Source organism: Vicia villosa, linkage group LG6 (assembly GCF_029867415.1).
Source record: "Vicia villosa cultivar HV-30 ecotype Madison, WI linkage group LG6, Vvil1.0, whole genome shotgun sequence".
NCBI lineage: Eukaryota > Viridiplantae > Streptophyta > Magnoliopsida > Fabales > Fabaceae > Vicia > Vicia villosa.
The window spans coordinates 113043740-113068873 of NC_081185.1; the positions used below are offsets into that span (position 1 = coordinate 113043740).

General features: G+C 35.4%; 2 protein-coding genes and 1 long non-coding RNA gene across 4 annotated transcripts; 1 reads left to right on the forward strand and 2 right to left on the reverse strand.

Annotated features, from left to right (window-relative positions):
• The first annotated feature begins 2172 nt into the window (after nucleotides 1–2172).
• Nucleotides 2173–5359, forward strand: LOC131609635 (U-box domain-containing protein 15-like). The gene is made up of 4 exons (XM_058881396.1): nucleotides 2173–2559; nucleotides 3112–3228; nucleotides 3672–4106; nucleotides 4226–5359. Exons 1-4 carry the CDS (start codon nucleotides 2173–2175, stop codon nucleotides 5273–5275), a joined length of 1989 nt encoding a protein of 662 aa, XP_058737379.1. The 3' UTR covers nucleotides 5276–5359.
• Nucleotides 5360–10477: 5118 nt separating this feature from the next.
• LOC131614369 (uncharacterized) lies at nucleotides 10478–11236 on the reverse strand. Its single transcript, XM_058885964.1, has one exon. The coding sequence runs from the start codon at nucleotides 11234–11236 to the stop codon at nucleotides 10478–10480; it is 759 nt and encodes a 252-aa protein (XP_058741947.1).
• A 974-nt stretch (nucleotides 11237–12210) lies between these two features.
• LOC131609637 (uncharacterized) lies at nucleotides 12211–24985 on the reverse strand. 2 transcript variants are annotated; one of them, XR_009286297.1, is made up of 6 exons: nucleotides 24848–24985; nucleotides 23127–23206; nucleotides 22931–23045; nucleotides 22755–22853; nucleotides 22540–22643; nucleotides 12211–18834 (listed from the first exon to the last, which is right to left on the reverse strand). It is a non-coding gene; the product is annotated as an uncharacterized LOC131609637 (long non-coding RNA). The 2 variants fall into 2 exon arrangements; XR_009286296.1 differs by lacking the exon at nucleotides 12211–18834 and having other exon boundaries at nucleotides 18841–22643.
• Nucleotides 24986–25134: the final 149 nt, after the last annotated feature.

Sequence of the window (25134 nt, forward strand, 5' to 3'; positions counted from 1 at the left end):
TTCTTGATCTCAAAAGGTGTGAACTTAATGCCTCCCTCGTCGTTAAGCGATGGCGAGCGGTACTCGAGCTTGACAACCTTTCGATTCTCGGGATAGTGCAAAAGCGTGTTGAGCGACGGTATCAACTCCGCAAACGGCGTGTCGCGCGAGAAGCGAAATTGGAACGGCATCGGGTAGCCGGTTTCAAAGTAGACGAATGCTAGGTGGGGGTAGGTTTGTGTCATTTGTGTTTTGTGGTGTGAAGAGGATGAAGAAGAGTGTGTATTTATAGACTTATTGGAGCATTGATGGCCTAACAAACCTTATCCTGCCTCAGGGGACATTTCGGAAATGAACTTCCGAAAATAGGAGGCAGACTAGCATATTTCGGAAGTTCATTTCCGAATTATGCAGAAACAGACATAAATTTTGCATTTTGTTGATTGCTTAGTGTGTTGTCTAAATTGAACATATGGAATTGACATTAACCATAAATTAGACAAGCAAGTCATAAAACATAATTATATTATAAATGTATTGAATCGGTCCGATTTTACATGATAAACAACAATACATACAAAAAACGATCCGGAACAAACTAAAATTCACCGAACCAATCGGTGGATCCTAAGTCCAAAATAGGCTCATTCTTCGACCGCTCTCTATTTTGCTCGCGCTCTTGGCTCATCATTTCTTCAAACTCCGCCATTCTTGAAACAAAAGGATCCGGCCAAGTCTCCGCCTCATTTGAACGATGTGCGGTCCATTGACAACAAGTAGCCGGTATAGGACACCCCGGTTTCAAAAACACTTGGACGAAGTGCCGCGATCGTAGATACCCGATGCATATGATTCGGCCCGACGAGTCCAACGGCGGTCGACTATGAAGTGGAAAGAAAGTCTCACTTAGTTCAAACCTCGTCAAATCGACGCACACCATATCATATGCACTTGCTATTAGATGACCCATATCGGGGAATGACATCCACTTCGAAACCGGAGCGATACCGGTAAGTGATGGAACAAGTGCATCATGAATTTTCGCAAACTTTTCTTGATTTTCATATAGTCGGCTGTAGATGTCCCGATACGAAGTCAACTCCGCAATAAGTTCCCGTCGGACTAAAGTGTGATTATTTTCCCCTTTACCGAGCAAACCCGCAACGGCCCGATATCCACAATTTCCGTCGCCTCCAACATCAACGATGTTATCGATATATTTGTGCATAAAAAGTGGCATCTCATCAATGTAGACAATGGGTGATTTTTTTATCGGCGGTGTGCGAGGTGGCTTCGAAATACGGGCACCTTTGTTACCACTACACTTGGACTTAGGTGTCTCATGAATTTCCGGGAACGATGCATCAACATGTTCAAAGTAGGAAGGAGATCGTTTTGTTGATGTGTCATCTTGTGTAATTTTGGACTTTTTCGGTGCACCTTTAGTCTTAACCGGTTGAGATGGCGGTTTCAAATCGGTGGTCTCCGGAAATGCGATCTTTCGCAATTGTTCTTTTATATGCATTTTTGTTGTGTCGTCCGCTTTAGCAAACTTCTCCAATATCACTTCCAACTCGTCGGAGATGGTGATTTTGGAGTCATTTTCTTTCGGCGGGTCAAAATCATCAAAACGAAGTTTCTTCCAATGGTCGGCTACCTTATCCATGCGTATGGGTGAATTCAAATTCTTTTTTTTTGCAAGTATACAAGCACATGGTAGGCCGTATGTCTTTCTAATCGTGCACCCACATAATGAACTATCCGGCCCCGTGGTCTCCGACCGCTTAGCTTCATGAAACAAAAAATTCAAACCCGGCCTATCTTTTGTCCCAACCGCGGGTTTCAACTTGCTTCTCATAAATTTCACAAAAATATTAAAAAAACATAATTTTTTTAATTTAGTAGTGAGAAACCAAATTATTTCAAGTTTTTTTGTCACCGACCACCTTGGTGCTTAACTTCTAAAACAATTCTTGAACATGGTCAAACAAATTTAGAAAAAAGAACTAAAAGTGGCGAGGGGAGTACCAACCTTCGATTTTATTGTGTCAACAATAAGAAAGGCCTCGATTATTCACAATCAAAACTATTTAAAAATAAAAAAACTCAAATCAACCAAAACTACAAAATAGTTATTTTAGTTTTTGCGATATTCAATAATAACAAATATGTACGTAGGGACATGCATGGTGTATGAGAGATGTGACGTCGATGATGGAAGGAACAGAAGAGAGGGAGGAGAATGCTGCAGAACCGGAACCCAAAAACTCGGACGAGTCAACTCGTCCAGAAGATGACAGCGAAGACGATGAAGAACCCGACGCGGTGGCCGTGGTTGAAGAGATCCAACGAGTCATCGAATCGGTTGTTCAATTCGGTGAATATCGAAGAATACAAAGGAAGGAATCGCACAATCTCGCTCGTCGTTTCAAACACATGTTGCCGCTTATGGAAGACCTTCGTGACCTTCATCAACCTGTTCCTCAGAACGGCGTTGCTTGGTTGAAGAGCCTTAGGGATGCGCTTTTGTTCGCTAAGGATTTGTTGAAATTGTGCAGCCAAGGAAGCAAAATTCACCTCGTAAGCAACATTCATGCCATCTTGCTTTTCACTTTTTTCTGGTTCTGTGTTTAGGTCTTTGATTGATAAAGTTACTCATCATATCCATGGTTTTAAAATGCGGTCACGGATGCGGTTGAGGTTGTGGGTGTTGTGATTGCGGTTATCAGAGTCTGCCATGTGCATTGCGGTTATTACGGTTACCACTATTCGCATTGCGGTCATTGAGGGTGAATTTTAATTGCGAAGAGTTTGAAATTAACCATTGAAAAACACTTAATATTAAGATTTTTCAGATTTAAATTGAGTTTTGGGGTCTAAATTTTGAATTTTGAAGAAAATACTTGAAGAAATTTGGGCAAAGTTGTCTGATGGGATTCTAATATGGAAGGGCGTGTGATTTCAAATCAAACTGCAATTGCGGTTCGATACGGTTGCGGAAACTACCGCATGAGCAATATTGTGGTTACGTACTGCAATTTAAAACTATGATCATATTATGATATTTTGTATTTGATTGTTATTTAATAAACAGGATAATGATGTTTTCGATTTTATGTTTTTGAACTTTAGGCATTGGAGGGTGAGGCTGTTATGAGCAAATTTCAGAAGGTTTATAAAAAATTAAGCCGAGCTTTTAAAGGTGTGCCTTTTGAAGAATTAGGAATCTCCGATGAAGTGAAAGAACAGGTATATTTGTAAATTGTAATTATGTTAAAATAATTTATGATCATGTTAATGTATGATTGTCGAATTAAGAGGTAGAAACAGGTATATTTGTAAATTGTAATTATGTTCAAATAATTTATGATCATGTTAATGTATGATTGTCGAATTAAGAGGTAGAAACAATCGCATTTGATCCTGAATTAAGACGTAGAAACAAGCGCATTTTGATCCAACGACTATTGGTATGATGAATGTATGGATGTGTGGAAAATGTGACTGCAACAAAACCAGATTCTCTTTTGAATTTTGATATCTCAGATTTTAACTATTTCTATTTCAACTCACTTTTGGTTCCTTGCTTGTCAATATTTCTTAGTTAAATCATGAAGATTTCAGTTTACTATTTATGTTGGTACTCTTGATGTACATATTGAGATAATGTTATATACTGTGGCTTAATTCAGCTTGAGCTAATGCACGTGCAACTCAGGCGGGCAAGGAGAAGGACTGATACACAAGACATAGAGTTAGCAATGGATATGATGGTTGTGTTCTCCGACGAAGATGATCGTAATGCCGATAGTGCTATAATCGAAAGGCTTGCGAAAAAGTTGGAACTTCACAGTGTTGAGGATCTTGAGGTAGAAACAGCGGCTGTTGGATACCTTGCTAGAGAAAGAAAGGGACAACAAGAAGAGAGCACACAGAAAATAATTGGCCTTCTTAACAAATTCAAAAGGATTGCAGGTATGGAAGAAACCAGTGTTGTTCTTGATAATGATCCTGCCATGCCTAACAAGATGTTTGAAAGAAGCACTTCTTTGGTCATCCCTCATGAGTTTCTATGTCCAATAACACTCGAAATCATGACCGATCCTGTTATTGTTGCAAGTGGACAGGTAATAATCACATAGTTCTTCAAAAGAAATTCATTTTTTTCCCACATATATGTATGCTGCTAACAAAACTAATTTTACTCATTTTCTTGTGATTGTGTGTGTGTTTGTTTCCATCAAAGACATATGAAAGGGAAAGCATAGAGAAGTGGTTCAATTCCAATCACATCTCTTGCCCTAAGACAAGGCAACCACTGGAACATCTTCAATTAGCACCAAACTGTGCCTTAAAGAACTTAATTGCTGAATGGTGTGAGAACCACAACTTCAAACTTCCGAAAATCTGCACTTCATGTCAAGAAACATCTTCCACCGACAACCAAGAAGCAATTCCATCTTTGGTTGAAAGCCTATGGTCAATCAACTTAGAACATCAAAGAAAGGCGGTCGAGAGAATACGCATGTTATCGAAAGAAAATTCAGAGAACAGAATTTTAGTTGCCGAGCACGGAGGAATACCGCCATTAGTACAATTACTATCCTATCCAGATTCAAAAATAAAGGAACATGCTGTTACAGCAATTTTAAATCTATCAATTGATGAAGGTAACAAAAAGCTCATATCCAAAGAAGGTGCTATTCCAGCCATAATAGAAGTTCTAGAAAGTGGAAGTATTGTAGCTAAAGAAAACTCCGCCGCAGCTTTATTTAGCTTATCAATGATTGATGAAAACAAAGAGGTGGTTGGAATGTCAGATGGGATTCAACCTTTGGTAAATTTACTACAAAATGGAACAGTTAGAGGGAAAAAAGATGCAGCTACAGCACTTTTTAGCTTATCATTAAACCATGCAAATAAAGATAGAGCTATAAGAGCTGGAATTGTGACACCTTTACTTGGATTGTTAAGGGACAAAAACTTGGGAATGGTTGATGAAGCACTATCTATTATATTACTACTTGTGTTGAATTATGAAGGGAGACAAGAGATTGGACAGTTACCTTTTATTGAAACTCTTGTTGAGTTTACTAGAGAAGGGACTCCTAAGAATAAGGAATGTGCAGCTTCTGTTCTTCTTGAGTTGTGTACAAGTAATTCTTCTTTTACATTGGCAGCACTTCAGTTTGGAGTTTATGAGCATTTAGTTGAGATTAAAGAAAGTGGTACAAATAGAGCACAGAGGAAAGCTAATGCAATTTTAGAACTCATAAGCAAGAGTGAGCAAATTTAATTGATTTTTTTTCTTCTTTTTTTTTTTCTTATATAGGTACAAAGTACAGTCAAAACTTCAAAAGTGTAATTAAATTTGTTCTTACATCCCTATGATTAGTTATATTGATTGATTCTTTTTAATAATGAACAAAAGAATACACTTAATTATACAACAAAAAGCAAAATCAAGTTGAACTATGACAAACAAGTCATAATTAATAACAACAAATAATATTGACTTGAACGACAACCAATATTGAGCTGGATAGCGTGATTATGTTTGAAAGGGACAGCATGATGATTATGGAGTGTGGTTGTAAGAAAAAGTATAATGCATGATAAGTTATGATATTGACATATTAAACTTTCTTAAGAAAAAAAAAAGGCCAATTACATTTTTTGAACCGGGCGGTTTTACAAAGCCGGCTCCGATTCTTTGGTTGGAATCAGTATTGTCGATGGCGAGAGCCAAAATCCCACCATACCGGCCGCTTTGCGGCACCCTTATTGCGGATTATAGCGGAAAAACCCGCAATAGCGGCGAGTCCAAAAAACGCCATGTATATCCGCCATAGCGGCCATGGCGAGGCAATTTGATAACACTGGTTCGAATGGTTCTATCCGGTTTTACTCCGGTTTTGATCCACTAGCGGTTTTAAAAGGTTGACCCAACCGAATTCATCTCCGTTTCTGGTTCGGCCTGGTTTTTAAAACATTCATTACTTGAGTATTTATTTTTTCCTTTTCGTGTAAACAAAATGAAGCAATACAAGTGTATCAAAAGAAATTAATATAAGTAATATGAATACTTTAAAAGGGTAAAGAAACTCAGCCAATACACATCTGCACCATTTCTGTGAAATATAACGCTGACTTTTATACTAGGGTGGAAAGTAGTACAAATTAATGAGTTATATGTGATAAACTGATACAAAATTCACATAATTTTGAAGTTGATGCTGCACAAGAATATAATGCAACTAAAAAGCATATTGACAACGAGTTCAATGGCTAACCTGGTGACTCCTTGGTTTTAATACATTAATTTGGCTGCATCCTCAAATTTTGGTTTTAATACATTAATTTGGTTGCATCCTCAAAATTAAAGAAAATTACATGATAAATTCTTAATCTCATCACAACAATATCCTTGTAGGTTTGAGTAGTTAGGTGATATTATTTCCATAATTTCTTGAAAAACTAATAGTAACCACTGCCGGATTTAATCAGGTTGAGGTTATGATCTGCAGTATGCAACTATAGTAACCATTGACAATTTCCATGACAGAATTTTAATCAAATCAATAACTAAGTAGCCTGCAACTATAATTTTACGAGGTTTAGCTTATAGACCTTCCATACTAGTTTGAGCAGTTGTATTACTTACATCAATCTCTATATACCACCCACCAAATCCAAGCTTATAGAACTTCCACAATGAGATATATAAATCTGAATATTAGAAACGGGGATTCAGCTAACATCAAATTAATCTTTATTACTGCAAAAACTACACTTATCAAAATGCAATGAGATTGAGGCCAAAATCAATTTTGAGTTTGAATTGAAATTTCATGTTCATTTTAATCACATGCTTTACACTGCCATCCATTCAAACCAAAAAGAAAATAAAACTAACAGATAAACCAAAAGCATAATTTCATTTCAATTTTCATTTGAATTACACTTTGATGAGTTTATTTACGGTGGAAAATTACAGCAGTAACAAAAGATTACAGTGGAGATTACATTGGTTTTGAGGCTTCTTAACCAAATAAGACAAAAGATTAAAGTGGAGATTACATTGGTTTTGACTTTTGAGGCTTCTTAACCAAATAAGACAAAAGATTAAAGTGGAGATTACATTGGTTTTGAGGCTTCTTAACCAAATAAGACAGATTCATCTGGTTCTTCTCTTGGGTAGTGGTTAATGTGATAGGGTTTTGAAGTATGGTTATCAGGGGTTTCTTCTTCATCAAGCTACAAGGCTATTCTCCTCTTCTCAACATTAGAATGTTCAACTGAGGAGCATTGAAGGTCTCATCTATTCATCAAAATTAACGTAGGAGAATTGAAGGTCTCATCTATTCATCAAAATTAAGGTTTTTGCATGGTTTGAGCTGGATATATCAATTGAGCTTGATTCAAGTGTTGTTTCTAGTGGAACATGGAGAGCTTGATTCAAGTGTTGTTTCTAGTGGAACATGGATTCTCCTTAACTGTTGGTCAAGATATGGTGCATTATTCATCTTGAGTGACTTAAGGTGCAAGACATTAAGAATTGGAAGTTTGGTCATGAGATATTGGGATTTCATTGATTTAATGATGAATTTGAGATATTGATTCCATTACTCAAAATTTATCAAGACATTTTGTTCATCAAGAGTTTGATTCAAGCTAAGATCAAGACACATTTTTTTATATGGGTTCTTAGCATGCGAGTTACAAGATTTTGTGCATTATTCAAGTGCATCATCATTGTTCATTCAAGATTAATTTCAAATTTCATTTCAAGTGTCCAAATTACAATGTTATTCATATTCAAATTCAAATTCAATTGATTCAAGACATGTTCAAAGTTTCAATTACAAGAAATTTCATGCTAGCTTGCTTATCCATTTCCTTGTTAACTTCAACATTCTTCATCAGTCCACAAAACTCCAAAAATTATGCAGCACAAAAAAACATGCTGCTCCATACAACCCTGCAATGTGCCTACGCTGCCACAAACTTCTCCAAACTATGCTGTCCAGAAAACTATCATAAACAGCTGCCAACCTATATCCATAACTTGCCAAAACCTTACCCAAAATAACCTTGCAAAACCTGCTACAAAAAATCAAACCATACAAAGCCTTGCACAAAATATAGTACATCGAGAGAGAGAAAAATTGCAAAAACAAAAGTATATGGTACAAGAGCTGTGCCTCACCTCCACTCATCCCACTACCCTGCTAAACCTCACATACCTACAAACTTGTTAACCAAGTTTTAATCCAAGGAAAAATTCCACTATGCCATCTAACACTCATTCCTCACACACTCCCTGCCTATATAAACTAGGGGTGTTCAAATGTTTGGTTAACCGGTCCAAATATCTGAACTGAATTGAACCATAAAAAATTTAAACCATTAAAATAATTAATGAATTGAATTGTATATTTTAAACAATTCAGTTAATATAATTGAATTTAAAAACCAATTTAAACGGTTATAAACTCTTCTATAAAAAATGTAGAAAAAAAATGCAAATAACCAAGTTTAAAAATTTTTTTACCCAAAAACCAGGTTTTGGGGAAAATTACCTGGATGACCAGGTTTGGGAGGTGCCCTACACGTAGGAGCCACCTCCCGTGGCGCCTAGCTTGAAACTTTTCTTCTTATGCGCCACCTAGGGTGGCGCCTTAGTTCTTCCAGAACTAATAAGCCACCTGGGGTGGCGCCTACGTGGTGTTCCCCTTTTTTTTGTTTTTTTTAACATATTTAAAAAAATCTATTAAATAAGAAAATAAGATCAATGAATCAGTTAACATGAGCGTTCATGGAAAACATTCATTCATTCATTAATTAATTAAAAGGTACATTGAAAATCACCAACAGAAAAAAAAACTAAAACATCTAAGAAATTACAACGGTTAAAACAATTTCATTTGGTCCATTCATCATTTGAATGCAATCAATGTCGTATTCCACCTTATCTCAGAAACTTATCGTTGCTCTGGTCACAGCATCGGCCCTTGTTTTAAGCCTCTTGATGCTTCTGATCTGTTCGCCGGATTCGTACTCCCTCTCTAAAAAAGACATGAGAGTCCTCTTGAGTTGCTCGACGGAAGAGATATTCCAAAACATAACCGGCATGGGAGGTTTGACGAGAGAGAATATGACATAACCGGCATGAAGACAGCTTCACTACAAGACAAATACATGAGTAATTGATTTAATTAAAGATAGTACAAATACATAACTAGTAGTTTTAATAAAAGATAGTACAAATACATGAAATACTAGTTGATTTAATAAAAGATAATACAAATACATAAGTAGTACAAATACAAATATAAATATTTAAGTAGTACAAATACATAAGTAGTACAAACACACGACATACAATTAATTGTTGGTGGAGGTTGCTCCATGATTAGGACAAGTATTTTTATTGTGCCCGACTTGACGACATATGCCACATTTTCTTATCATTTCCTCATGATCATCCATTTCGGTTCGGATCCATATGTGTTTGGTCGACCTTTTTTCTTTCGCCGCATGTTGTCATTATGGCAAACCACGTCCCCCTCTTACGCAGGCCAATAATCCTCCTTTGCCATCACTTGAAATGCATTATTGTACACTCCGAGCAAGGTATCCGCCTTGTAAATGGGAGATAAAAGTGCTAACGGATCTTGGTGCGCATACGAACATGCTGCTATGACATGAGAGCATGGCATGCGAAAGGCTTGAAACTTTCCGCAGTCGCACCATCCTTCGTATGTAAGAACCCTGTATTGTTGCTTCGGAAGACCCTCGTTATGGTCGATTGTTTCTTTGACACTGAAGGTCCGGTTGAATCGGTCGAAAGATGTAACAATGTGGCTGTTGGCTTTGGCAGATTGCTCTTTCATGAATTTGACGCAGGTTTCGCTGAATACTTGTCTGGATTCTAAAACTACACTCCAACGCTCACCTCTTCGTGCGAAAAGAGAATCCATCCTATAGTATGTTGCTTGCACCATGGCAGTAATCGGAAGGTGTCTGATGCCCTTAAACACTCCGTTCATAGACTCCACAAGATTTGTAGTCATGTGCCCCCATCGCTGCCCGTTGTCGTATGATCTTGTCCATTTCTCTCTAGCAAGATTATCTATCCATCTGCCTGCATCTGGATTTGACAATACAATTTCATGTCAATAATATTGGAACGTCGGTTTAGTCAATGCATATCCAGCATTGACAAGAGTCTTCCGAAGAACCTTATCCCTTATCTCTCGCATGAAATTTTGTGCGATATGTCGAATACAGTAAACATGCGTTGAATGTGGGTTTTGCCACCCGTTTGCTGGATTGTTGTACGCACTCTCGAGGAAGCATGCCTATCTGAAATCAAACAGAGCCCAGGTTGGGGGGCAACGTGTGAATGAAGATTTTTGAGAAAGAAACCCCAACCTCCAGCAGTTTCTCCTTCCACAAGAGTGAACGCAACAGGAAAAATGTTACTGTTTCCGTCTTATGCCACAGCCATCAACAAGGTCCCCTTATATGTTCCGTACAACCAAGTGCCATCTATTTGAAGAATTGGTTTGCAATACGCAAATCCTTGAACGCGTGGGCGGAAAGCCCAGAAAAGCCTATGGAATATCACATTTCCTTGAAGGCACGTTCCGTCTGGAGATTGCGCGGGAAGGGTCTTTAAAATAGTAACGGTTCCAAGAGCATAAATTTGAAGCGCGAATAAGAAACGCGGGAGTTGTTTGTACGAATCCTCCCAATTTTCATACACAAGTTCGATCGCTTTAGTTTTCGCCAGCCAAGTCTTTCTATAAGACGGAGTGTAATTGTAAGTTGCAACGATATGAGAGATTATCGTTTTCACCTTTACTAACGGATCTTTGTCTACTAGGGGAAAGATTTCTTGACATATAATATCATAACTTAGTTTACGGTGATCTTGGGAAACATTTGTGTTAACACACGTGTGATCTTGGGAAATAACTCCTATCACCCAGGAATCACTTCTCTTCTGGTATGATGCACCCAACTTGAATCCACAGTCAGGGTTTCTACACTTAATTTTATACCTCTCAACGTTGGTGCGATCAACTTTAAAATCAACATTGTTTGCCATATGAAATCTTTTTATGGCCATGATACATTCCTCCTTTGAACGAAACGTGTCTCCTTCTTTTAACCGTGCATCTGTTTGAGTGTATGGATCATAGAAAATATCAGACGATGGTTCATCTCCATCGAAGTTCAAGTTCCTCATGTGCGCTGGAGGCATATGCACTTGATCTGGTGGCACAACAACGTCCGGTTCGTCTTCAATTTCCTCGTTGACCAAGTGATCAACTTCTATTTCTGGTGCTTCTTCTTCATCTACGATGTCGACCTCTGCTTGCTCGTCGACAAGTGAATCAATGACTTGTGACTCAACCAATTATGTGGGTTGAACTTCTGGCAGAGTAACATACAGTTCTATGTACTCGTAACCAGAATACTCATGATTGGCGAACATATTCTGCAGGTCTTCATCATCTTTGACCTCAACTTGGATAAACTTGACCGGGTTGTCCCCACGAAGAAATCGATATTGGTAAAAAATTTGGAATACATCACCCAGTGCAAGCTTCGTCTCTAATCTCTGTTTGAAGTAACTGAAATTTGCTTTTCTACTTAAACAAAATCGTGTAACCTCATTGTTTTTAAACAGAAAACCAACTTCTTCGTTGTCATAGGTCTCGCAAAAAACATGAGCGTTGATAATGTATTGTGGAGGGGCCATTGTTGAGTGTGTAATGAGATGTGTAGTTTTTCACATTAGTGGCTTCCTTTATGTAGACGAACATTTGGTGAAGTCAATTAGGGTTTATGAATGCATACTGATGGAAAATGAATGCCTGTAAAAAACACAGACATACTGAGTTGATTTGAGGTATGCATGACATTGTTGCACAGTCGACTTGGCCAGACATAGCCATACTGAGTTGCGCATACCGTGCAATCACATGCGAAAACAGTTGATGAAAAATGAATGCATGTATCGTCACAGACGTGTACAGTTAATTTGAGGTATGCATGACATTGTTACACAGTCGAGTTGCGCATACTGTACACTAATTATTTGCGGTGAAACAGCAAACCCTATTCAAAAAGCAAACCCTATTCTACATATTGATGATTTGCACTAATGCGCCACCCCAGGTGGCGCCTACATGCAATCCTTTATTTTTTTTTGCTAGGGTTTAGGGTTTGCTATTTGAATAGGGTTTGTTGTTTCACCGCAAATAATTAGTGTACAGTATGCGCAACTCGACTGTGCAACAATGTCATGCATACCTCAAATCAATTGTACACGTCTGTGACGATACATGCATTCATTTTTCATCAACTGTTTTCGCATGTGATTGTACGGTATGTGCAACTCAATATGGTTGTGTCTGGTCAAGTCGACTGTGCAACAATGTCATGCATACCTCAAATCAACTCAGTACGTCTGTGTTTTTTATAGGCATTCATTTTCCATCAGTATGCATTCATAAACCCTAATTGACTTCACCAAATGTTCGTCTACATAAAGGAAGCCACTAATGTGAAAAATTACACATCTCATTACACACTCAACAATAGCCCCTCCAAAATACATTATCAACGCTCATGTTTTTGGTGAGACCTATGACAATGAAGAAGTTGGTTTTTTGTTTAAAAACACTGAGGTTACACGATTTTGTTTAAGCAGAAAAGCAAATTTCAGTTACTTCAAACAGAGATTAGAGACGAAGCTTGCACTGGGTGATGTATTCCAAAAATTTTACCAATATCGATTTCTTTGTGGGGACAACCCGGTCAAGTTTATCCTAGTTGAGGTCAAAGATGATGAAGACCTGCAGAATATGTTCGCCAATCATGAGTATTCTGGTTACGAGTACATAGAACTGTATGTTACTCTACCAGAAGTTCAACCCACACAATTGGTCAAGTCACAAGTCATTGATTCACTTGTCGACGAGCAAGCAGAGGTTGACGTCGTAGATGAAGAAGAAGCACCGGAAATAGAAGTTGATCACTTGGTCAACGAGGAAAGTGAAGACGAACCGGACGTTGTTGTGCCACCAAATCAAGTGCACATGCCTCCAGCGCACATGAGGAACTTGAACTTCGATGGGGATGAACCATCGTCTGATATTTTCTATGATCCATACACTCAAACAGATGCACGGTTAAAAGAAGAAGACAGATTTCGTTCACAGGAGGAATGTATCATGGCCATAAAAAGATTTCATATGGTAAACAATGTTGATTTTAAAGTTGATCGCACCAATGTTGAGAGGTATAAAATTAAGTGTAGAAACCCTGACTGTGGATTCAAGTTGGGTGCATCATACTAGAAGTGAAGTGATTCATGGGTGATAGGAGCTATTTCCCAAGATCACACGTGTGTTAACACAAATGTTTCCCAAGATCTCCGTAAGCTAAGTTATGATATTATATGTCAAGAAATCTTGCCCCTAGTAGATAAAGATTCGTCAGTAAAGGTGAAAACGAAAATCTCTCATATCGTTGCAACTTACAATTACACTTCGTCTTATAGAAAGGCTTGGCTGGCGAAAACTAAAGCGATCAAACTTGTGTATGGAAATTGAGAGGATTCATACAAACAACTCCCACGTTTCTTATCCGCGCTTCAAATTTATGCTACTGGAACCGTTACTATTTTAGAGACCCTTCCAGCGCAATCTCTAGACGGAACGTGCCTTCAAGGAAATGTGATATTCCATAGGGCTTTTCTGGGCTTTCCGCCCATGTGTTCAAGGATTTGCGTATTGCAAATTAATTCTTCAAATAGATGGCACTTGGTTGTACGAAAAATATAAGGGGACCTTGTTGATGGCTGTGGCACAAGACGGAAACAGTAACATTTTTCCTGTTGCGTTCGCTCTTGTGGAAGGAGAAACTGCTGGAGGTTGGGGTTTCTTTCTCAAAAATCTTTGTTCACACGTTGCCCCCCAACATGGGCTCTGTTTGATTTCAGATAGGCATGCTTCCATCGAGAGTGCGTACAACAATCCAGCAAACGGGTGGCAAAACCTACATTTAACGCATGTTTACCGTATTCGACATATCGCACAAAATTTCATGCGAGAGATAAGGGATAAGGTTCTTCGGAAGACTCTTGTCAATGCTGGATATGCATTGACTCAACTGACGTTCCAATATTATCGACATGAAATTCTATCGTCAAATCCAGATGCAGGCAGATGGATAAATAATCTTGCTAGAGAGAAATGGACCAGATCATACGACAACGGGCAGCGATGGGGGCACATGATTACAAATCTTGTGGAGTCTATGAACGAAGTGTTTAAGGGCATCAAACACCTTCCGATTACTTCCTTGGTGCAAGCAACATACTATAGGATGGCTTCTCTTTTCGCAGGAAGAGGTGAGCGTTGAAGTGCAGTTTTAGAATCCGAACAAGTATTCAGCGAAACCTGCGTCAAATTCATGAAAGAGCAATCTGCCAAAGCCAGCAGCCACATTGTTACATCGTTCGACCGATTCAACCGGGCCTTCAATGTCAAAGAAACAATTGACCATAACGAGGGTCTTCCGAGACAACAATACAGGGTTCTTATAGACGAAGGGTGGTGTGACTGCGGAAAGTTTTAAGCCTTTCGCATGCCATGCTCTCATGTCATAGCAGCATGTTCGTATGCGCACCAAGATCTGTTAGCACTTTTATCTCCCATTTACAAGGCGGATACCTTGCTCGGAGTGTACAACAATGCATTTCAAGTGATGACAAAGGAGGATTATTGGCCTGTGTATGAGGGGGGCGTGGTTTGGCATAATGACAACATGCGGCGAAAGAAAAAAGGTCGACCAAACAGCACACGGATCCGAACCAAAATGGATGATCATGAGAAAATGATAAGAAAATGTGGCATATGTTGTCAAGTCGGGCACAATTAAAATACTTGTCCTAATCGTGGAGCAACCTCCACCAACAATTAATTGTATGTCGTGTGTTTGTACTACTTATGTATTTGTACTTGTATTTGTACTACTTAAATATTTATATTTGTATTTGTACTACTTATGTATTTGTATTATCTTTTATTAAATCAACTAGTATTTCATGTATTTGTACTATCTTTTATTAAAACAACTAGTTATGTATTTGTACTATCTTTAATTAAATCAACTACTCATGTATTTGTCTTGTAGTGAAGCTGTCTTCATGCTGGTTATGTCATATTCTCTTCCGTCAAACCTTCCATGCCGGTTATGTTTTGGAATATCTCTTCCGTCAAGCAACTCAAGAGGACTCTCATGTCTTTTTTAGAGGGGGAGTACCAATCCGGCAAACAGATCAGAAGCATCAAAAGGCGTAAAACAAGGGCGGATGCTGTGACCGGAGCAACAATAAGTTTCTGGGATAAGGTGGAATACGACATTGATTGCATTCAAATGATGAATGGACCAAATGACATTGTTTTAACCGTTGTAATTTCTTAGATGTTTTAGTTTTTTTTCTGTTGGTGATTTTCAATGTACCTTTTAATTAATGAATGAATGAATGTTTTCCATGAATGCTCATGTTAACTAATTCATTGATCTTATTTTCTTATTTAATAGATTTTTTTAAAATAATGTTAAAAAAACAAAAACAAAAAACAAAAAAAAAACGGGGAACACCACATAGGCGCCACCCCAGGTGGCTTATTAGTTCTGGAAGAACTAAGGCGCCACCCCAGGTGGCGCATAAGAAGAAAAGTTTCAAGCTAGGCACCACGGGAGGTGGCTCTTACGTGTAGGGCATCTCCCAAACATGGTCATCCAGGTAATTTTCCCCAAAACCTGGTTTTTTGGGCAATTTTTTTTTTAAACTTGGTTATTTGCATTTTTTTTCAAAATCGTTATACTAAAATGATAATTAATTTAATTACATTTTTTTTTCACTATTTATACATTTTCACGTTACTCAGTTCTTCCCCAAATATGTGAATCGTAAACCCTAAATTCTCAAATTTCAGAAAACACCTTTCCACCTTTCTCTTCAACTCATATTCAACTTCAATTTCAATTTCAATTTCACCTTCTATTAGCTTTCATTCAATTTCGATTTCACCTTCTCTACTCCGACTCGGTTTCAATTTCAACGATTTCACTAGATTTCACCTTCTCTACTCCGATCTTGTTCGCATAAGCTCTTTTTGAGGTAAACCTGTTGTCTTAATCATTGTTTGTTTGCTGTGTTTTGTAATTTGAGTGCATTTTGGGTTTCGTAGTGGCAATGGATTCAAGCTTTTTTGAGAGGTTCTTCGGTGGTGGTTTCTACTTTGACGAGTGACTTTGATTGCGGAGGCTACGGCGGTTTCTATAGTAGCTAGAGGACTGCGATTATTCTACTCTCAATTTCGATTTCAACGATTTCACCAGATTTCACCTTCTCTACTCTGACCTTCTTCGTGCAAAGTCTTCTCTTGACTCTTTTGAGGTAAACTTGCTATCTATGCTCTCAATTTCACTTTGAATTGAAATAACTTACTTGTTGTTGCCTTAATCATTATTTGCTTGCTGTGTTTTGTGTTTTGAATGTGAAAATTGATGAGAAATGTATTGTGAAAATTGTAGTAGGGGTGTTAGGTATTATATTAACTATAAAGCAATTTTCCAACACCTCTGCTACAATTTTCCAGGCCTGTGTCTCTAGAAGATTGGGTGGGTCGTCTCAAGTAATAAGGTTAAGTCATTTAGTCTTGGATGGTAGCAATGAATTCCATTGTGTATTTTGTTCCTTTTATTTAACTCTATATGCAGTTTAATACTCTTTTTTTGGAATGAATGAATGAATCATTGTTTTACATGATTATTATCAGGTTCACATAGATCTATATAAATTTTAGTTTGCATGCTGAAGTTTAAATTTATTTTTATGACCTCTCAATATACTTCATTGTTTTTTTGGATTTCAAGGAAGTTTAAAACTCTACAAACAGTCAACAACTCAAGGAAGTTTACTTTTAAGATACAAAGTTACACTTTTTATGTTAGTTAATATGCACTTCATGTTAGTGTCATAAAACAAATAATCATGTCCAAATCTCCTACAAAATAGTCATAGTGTCTTTATTACTTATAGTGCATATACTTTTTTGGACTATATATATAAAAGAATATATAAGTATTATGCAACTCTAAACAACAACATCTAAATTGTTAGGGTCTTGCTAACCAGTGCCCTCAAGGCAATGGTTAAACATTCCAAAAAAAGAAAATATATTATAGGAAATCTAATATTTCAATTTTCAAGACATTAAATACGCAGATTACCAAGATAAAGTTACTATTTTGGAATGCTTAACCATTGCCCTGAGGGCACTAGTTAGCATTTCCCAAATTGTTATGGTGTATTGCTTATTTTGTATCAATGACAGGCGTAAACCACTATCATAGTCTAATGTTCTTGTTTTGCTGAACAATTATTTCTTGTAAATGTAATTTGTATGGTTAGTATTAAAGAGTAATTCATATTCAGAAGATGAGCATCAAAAATTCTGATGTGGACTGATCTTCTGATGGTTACTCAGAAGATAGTGTTGACCAGAAGTTCTACCTTCTGGATCCTGTTAGCTTAGCTATTTAGTTAGTAAAGGTACTTTAGTATTTCTTAGTATTGTATTGTTTGTACCTTAAACTTGTTCACTAAGTTTAGTCTATTAGAGCTTATGTGACAAATTTTCTTTGTATAAATAGCCTTGTAGTAGCTATCATTTAGAGAACACAATAATTATTCTCTCATTCTTTTGCGTTGTTATTCTTTTGTATATTCTCTTTGTTATCATCTTTCATTCTTGTGCACCAACAATTGGTATCTATAGCTCTGGTTCCAAACACAGGGAAACACGAGTGAACGTGAGTTTGTGTGACAGTGTGATTGATTTTGTTTCTTGGAAACAAAGTTGTGTTGAATCACATTTTTCTTGGTTGTTTGTGGGTTGGGAAACATTGTGTGAGTGTGAGTGAAATCTGTTTTTTTGCACAAGTTTGAAGATGAAATGAGAAGCAAACTAATTTTAAATAACATATTTAGGAAATAAGAACACTTACTTATCTCTAAAATCACGGAAAATTTCGTAAAAAGCCTACATCGTAATATCTTTTATCTGGATAATAAAAATTAAAGATTATCAAATTTTTTAGTATTAAAAACTATTATATTTATTTGTCTAACAAATAAAATAAACTATATGTTACATTTAGTGTACGCTGACATACCGATCTAGAGGGTTGCAATTTCTGCAATTCATCTATCCGTTTTGCTCTCATGACAAATGTAGATTGAAATAATTATTTTGTTAATAAATAAACAAATATTATAACAGTAAATAAATCTATTCTACTTGATTCCGAAGATTGTCATGATGACAATCTTGATCACAATCCTAACTCTAATTATCTATCTGGCATCTTCCCCAACCTTATATGTCTATGTGTCAATTTATTATAATATTCAATATTACACTAACTCTAATTATATAGATGGCATCTTCCCTAGCCTTATGTTTTTAACTAATAATAATAAATTATAATAGGATATTCATCTATCCAATAATAACAATATTAACAATATACATCTAATAATAATAAAATAATAATAATATTAATATAAATATATGCATAATAATATTAATAACAAAAATATATGCATAATAATATTAAATCTCCAATATTAATAATAATAGCAAATAAAATAATATTAACAATAGACATAATAATAAACCTGAATATCATTATCTCCCAGAACGATTGGAATACTCAAATGCTTTGATTCCTTTTTGCAACATAGAAGTTGTTGGAAGGCTGAAATGTTTGAAAATAGAAATTATGGCATACAAGTTATCATATAAAATTATGAATAAATTAATAAAATTTAAACAATTTTATGAATTTCAATTAAAACATAAATTAGCATATAAAAATTATATTCAAAATACAACGTATCCTACTAGATAGAAGTCGGGCTCTTGTGTCGTCCAGTTCTATGAATAGAATATCTGGCTAGAGGTGTTGCACCAGTATTCTGGCATCATCTCTCGCCACCTATGATACAAAATATTTTAAATTGATATAAACTTTCTAGATTTTAGTATATATTTAATTAATATAAAACAAAGACAAAAATTAATATAGCGGATAACGATGAGTGACACTTAATAAGTAGATTTTAAGTATTCCACTCGGGACGGTAGATTTATTTGTCAAAATCTCTCTGCCAAAATAGGAAGGACACGCCACCACATGGTCTAGAAATATCATAAATATTATTATAAAACAATTTTTAAATGTCAAATAAGAAGTAAAAAATTTAAACACAAAATTTTCAATTGTGAAATTTCACATTGTTTTGAATTCACAATTGAAATTGAAAATTTTGTCTTTACATTTTTACTTGTTACTTGTTACTTGGCGTGTCCTTTCTATTTTGGCGGAGCGTGCAGAGATTTTGACGAATAAATCCACCGTCCTGTCCCGAATGGAATATGTAAAATCTACTTGTTAGGTGTCACTCGTTCTCAACTATACTAATTTTTGTCTTTGTTTTATATTAATTAAATATATACTAAAAATTAGAAATTTTATCTCAGTTTAAAATATTTTTTATCATAAGTGGCGAGAGATGATGCCAGAACACCGGTGCAACACCTCAAACCGGATATTCTATTCATAAAATTGTACGACACAAAAGGCTGAATTCTATATAGCAAGTTACGTTGTATTAGAAATATAATTTTTAGATCCTAATTTATGTTTTAATTGAAAAATCATAAAATTGTTTAAATTTTATTACTTTATTCATAATTTTATATATCTATTTTCAAAATTTTCAACCTTCCACCAAGTTACATGTTGCAACAAAGGAAGCAAAGCGTTTGGGTATTATTTTTATTATTATTATTATTTATTTTCAAAATTTTCAACCTTCCACCAAGTTACATGTTGCAACAAAGGAAGCAACGCGTTTGGGTATTATTTTTATTATTATTATTATTTATTATTATTATTATTAATATTAGAGATTTAATATTAAGATTAATATTATTATTATTAATAATTAATAATAATATTATTAATAACTTTTTGTTATTAATATTATTATTATTTTACTATTATATTATTATTATTGGATGTATATTGTTAATAGTATTATTATTTGATATTATTATTAGATGAATATCATATTATAATTTTTGTTATTAAATTATTATTAGACATGCAACATTAATTACAACAGAGTAACAAGACATCACAAGAGATCAACAAATTCTTATTCTTCCATAAACATAATATAAATAAATCCTATTGCCTTGGCCACACCCAACAAGAATCTCACGCAGCATCTGTCCAGCTCCTCCATTTAAAATTTAATGAAAAAAATAAGAAACAAACAGCTAAAATTTAAAATTTTCTCTCCCCTCCCTCGATTTACATACGACCCAACATATGCTGTTAATACTACCAGCAAGTAGCAAGCCACTGCATTCGAGTTAAACTAAACTAAACTAACTCAGATCCCCAGCGCCGCCCATCCAACAATGAAAACACCGAAATAGGCCCTTATGGCCAAAAAAACAATCACATACCTAAAACGCCACCCAAAAATCTCCCATCCCTCTCCGCTCACTTCACTCCCAAAGCAGCCACCCACCTTCTCCTCACTTATCAAAACGACAAAGCCCTCATCATCAATTTCCTCAACTGGGCACAACCTCACTCTTTCTTCACCCCAATCATGCAAAACCCTATCCATCCACATCCTCACCTGTTTCAACCTCTTCAAGACCACACAAACCCTACCTCAAAACCTTATCAATACCACAACCTTCTCCTTTGACATTTTCAATTTCCACGAAGAAACCTACCATTCATGTAATTCAACTTCCGCGGTTTTCAATTTACTAATCAAATCATACTCCCAACTTAACCTAATCGAAAATGCTTTCCACACCCTTCATCTTGCTAACCGTCATGGTTTCTCCCCAAGTGTACTATCATACAACTCAATACTAGATTCAATTCTTCGCGGTGGGTCACACCAATTATTAATTCAACATGCTAATTGTGTATTCGGTGACGATTAGGAACAATATGTTGCCGAATATATAAGCTTCTAATGTAACGAACCACGGAATTGTTTCTGCGGGGAAATTAGATTTTGATCTTCGTTTCATGAATGAGATGGAGACAAAGGCTGTTTGCCTAATGTGGTGACTCATAATACTATGTGAACTGCTTATTGTAAAGAGAATAATGTTGAGGATGCGTTTGTTTTGTCGAAGATAATGGCTAAGAAACGAGTTGAGCCCAATTTTATTTCTTATAATGCGGTTATTAAAGGTTTTTGTAGTCAAGGGAGGATGAATGAGACGATGGAAGTGATTGAGGAGAAGGATTTAAATGGATTGAGTCCTTAATGTGAATGGGTTTTTTTAAAAGACAAGAACTTTCATCAGGCTCTTGTTCTTGTTCATGAGATGGTCGGTAAGGGTTTCTCATCTTATGATGCATAGGTAAGGTTTACCTCAACATTTTCCTACACTAAGTTTGATTTTATATTATTATTTAATATAGATATTTAATTTAGTATTATAGGATACATGAGATTTGTTGTGAATTGTAATCAAGAATTTAATCTATATTTGGGATAGGGAGGATCAATTAATATTTGTATTATAATATTTAGGTAATGTAATATAGTTCAATAACGTTTAATTTAACAAAAAATAAACTTTACAAGGCTTTTATGATAGTTAAAATAATACTATATAGGTTATCATATAATATTTTACGCAAATATAAAATTACTTGATGTGTTATTGAGACCTACCAAAATAAGTGTTATGTGTTTAAATTAAGAATTTATTACCTGATTGTAGGATTTTTATAAAATGATTTAAAAATATTAAAATATAAAATTACAATAATTTTATATTTTTTGTCATAAGACTGTTTATTATTGTCAAATAACAACAAAAGGTTTACCTATTGGAAGAGAAAACTTTTATAAGAGAGACTTAAAGTGGAGCTTAGAGTTTCTTCATATGTATTATTAGCAAATACACTTGTGTTTTTTTCTTTCCTTTCCTACAAATGGTTGGTCTTTTGTTCACTTTTGGCTAGTAGGACAAATGGTTGGTCTTTTATTCACTATTGGCTAGTAGGATTAAGGAAAGACATCGATGGTTTTCTTTACTTCTCCTTAGAGGCTTGGATGGCTATACTCATGTCAAATTCTAGTGGCATGTTTTAGTGCCCTTGTGCCAAATTTCATCTTTGGAAATAAGTTCAGTGATTGCTGGTTTAATGAAATTTTTCTTTTTGTTTTCAGGGTATTTTATATCCATAGAAAAAATACCTATCCATTTATTGGAATTTTTTATGCACTATTTGAGCATATTTATTCAAGTATCCATGTGAAACCTCATATAATAAATGAAAAACTAAAGAGGAGAATTCAATGACTAATATATATATCAATGGTATATTTAGCAAAGAATATTAAATTACCAGTAGGAAAAGGGTTCTCTGCTCCGACTCTGAAGCCATTTATCATAATAGAAATGTAGATTAAGGCCATATATCGGTATCATAACAACCCTGGATTGGAAGTGCTGAAATTTTAAAAAGAAGGAAACATATTGAAACCCTTATTTGTATAAAAGACAAACAAAAGTTAAAAGAAGGTTCACGTATTTCATAAACATGATGATTATATTTAATACCTTCAACTCTGGCATAAAGCTCTTCGGATAGAAGTGTCCCAAATGAATAGTGGTCTGTAGTTATTGTATCTGAATATTACATCATCCTCGCTTCATAAACTTTGGAAGAAAATATCAAAATTAGAGAGTTTGGAGAAAACTTTATCAAGAGCATTAACTATTAACCAGTATCTTACCTTAGAAAGTCTTATTCTAGCTCTAGACCAACGTGAAATGGCACTTTCAAGTTTCTCAATGTCAAAGAAAGACACAAAACTGCACCTTAATTCAGCATAATCTAAGAGCTTTGACCTGCAAATGATTAAATTTAAACAACGCACTAAATATTTGCAAATGAGGGCAAAGGTTCTGATTCTATTAAATAATAAGTACCAGCTTTGTTCAATAAGACCAGCACAATCTGCTAGCTTTCTTCTTGTTCAAAAGCTTTTGTATACTTTCTGCCATTAAACCTGCAGCCATATGCTTAGGGTCATCCACAAGCATATCTTACATTTTTTAGCTCATAGGCTCTCGATTGCTATCATTTCTGATTGGAATTTTGATTTCATCATTGAGAAAGTTTAGGGAAATTTTCATATGAAACTCAAGTTATATACTACCCTACACTCGGAAAACCAATTATGGGAAAAGAAGAAAAACTTATTGAGCTATATATAATAAACTATTGAACTTTAAACAAGGGTCTTTCGTCACTCGAATTTTCAAGTCATTGATTGTGAATACTGTTCAAAAGTACCAATGATTCATGAAAAACTGTCTTACTATGTATAAAACACAAGAAGAATTCTAACAAGCTTCACCTAAAAACACAAGTCATAAACATTATGGCAAAGAAATATCATAAAAGAAAAGGTTTGAGCATAGGAGTTCTCCTAACGCGTCTTTATCCAAGGTATTCAAAAGAAAGTGAATCCAATTGTCACTTGTTATCCAAATTAATTAATGTGTTTTGATTCAAAGGATCAAGATATTCAAGAGGTGTTCACCAATTGTCACTCAATCTTTTGATTTGATTAAGAAAGATTTTTAGAGGAAAAAAACTTTTAATTTATATATTGGATTCAAAGGACCAAAGATATTCAAGAGGTGTTTACCTCTTGTCACTTGATCTCTTTGATTTGATTAAGAAAGGTTTAAAAAACTTAATTAATGCGTTTTAATCCAAAAGATCAAGGTATTCAAGAGGTGTTCACCAATTGTCACTCAATCTTTCGGCATGATTAAGAAAATGGTTTTCGAAAAGAAGAAACTCGACGTTGAATCAAGAAATCATTTGAAACGACTTGGCATTAGACCAGGGTTTTACAAATTTATCACAAATTAAGTATAATTATTTAAATAAATTAACGAATAACTTAATTAATTCAATAAAGACATTTAAAATGAATAATAAAAATGAAATGTTTTTTTTTGTGTGTGTTTTTTTTCAATATGAAAATAAAAATAGTCTAAATTTAGAATAAAAACATATTTTTTGTATTTTTAGTTAATATTAGAAATTAAAACAAACATTATAATAAAAAACTAAAATTAAAAATAACAAAAATAAGAAGGATTAAATAAGAAAGAAAACAAAACATGGGGGGTGCATTTGAAAATCTGTGATGGTGATGTAATAAAAAAACGCATGGGCTTTAATGGTTTGAGCCCAAAAGCTAGAAGCTGGCCCTAAGACCAATAGCTATTGGGTCGGGTCTGACCTGAAACCCTTGCCCAAAACCGGGTTTCCAAAGAGAAACCCTAAATTGCACAAAACGCTCCTCTTTCTCTCTCGTCATAGTTCCAACTTTTCCAGAAAAAACAAACAACAAAACGTCGTCGTCGAGCTCTCAAACCTCTCTCGATCTCGACTCGACTTTTCCAGAAAAACAAACAACAACAAAACGTCCTCTTCGAGCTCCTTCCCCAAAACGAAAACCCTAGGTACAAAATACTAACCAAAACAATGCTAATAAACCAACATCCAAGTAGAAACAACAACATATAAGTATGAACATTATCAGAATATCAGTAAAAGAACAAGCAAGCAGACATAAAAACCAAGTCAACAAAGATGCGCATCGGCAAATAAAGGTTCAAAGGTTACCAACCGACGGCTTGAGGAACTTTCTGCTACTACTGTGCGTCCAGATTCTCCTTCTTCTCTTACTGTAGGATATTTGTAGTATTAGATCTTATCAGTATATTGCTGTGTTACTGCTATTCAATGATGTATGAGGATTTGAGTGTCTATGTTGAAGATGTATGAGGATTTGAGTGTCTATGTTGAAGAGTGAGTGTCGTGTTTGTGGCCGTAGTTAGGTTTTTCTTTTTATTTGTGGATGAAGGGATGTAATATTTGTAGGTGAAGGTTAAAGGTCGAATGAAAAAGGTCTTA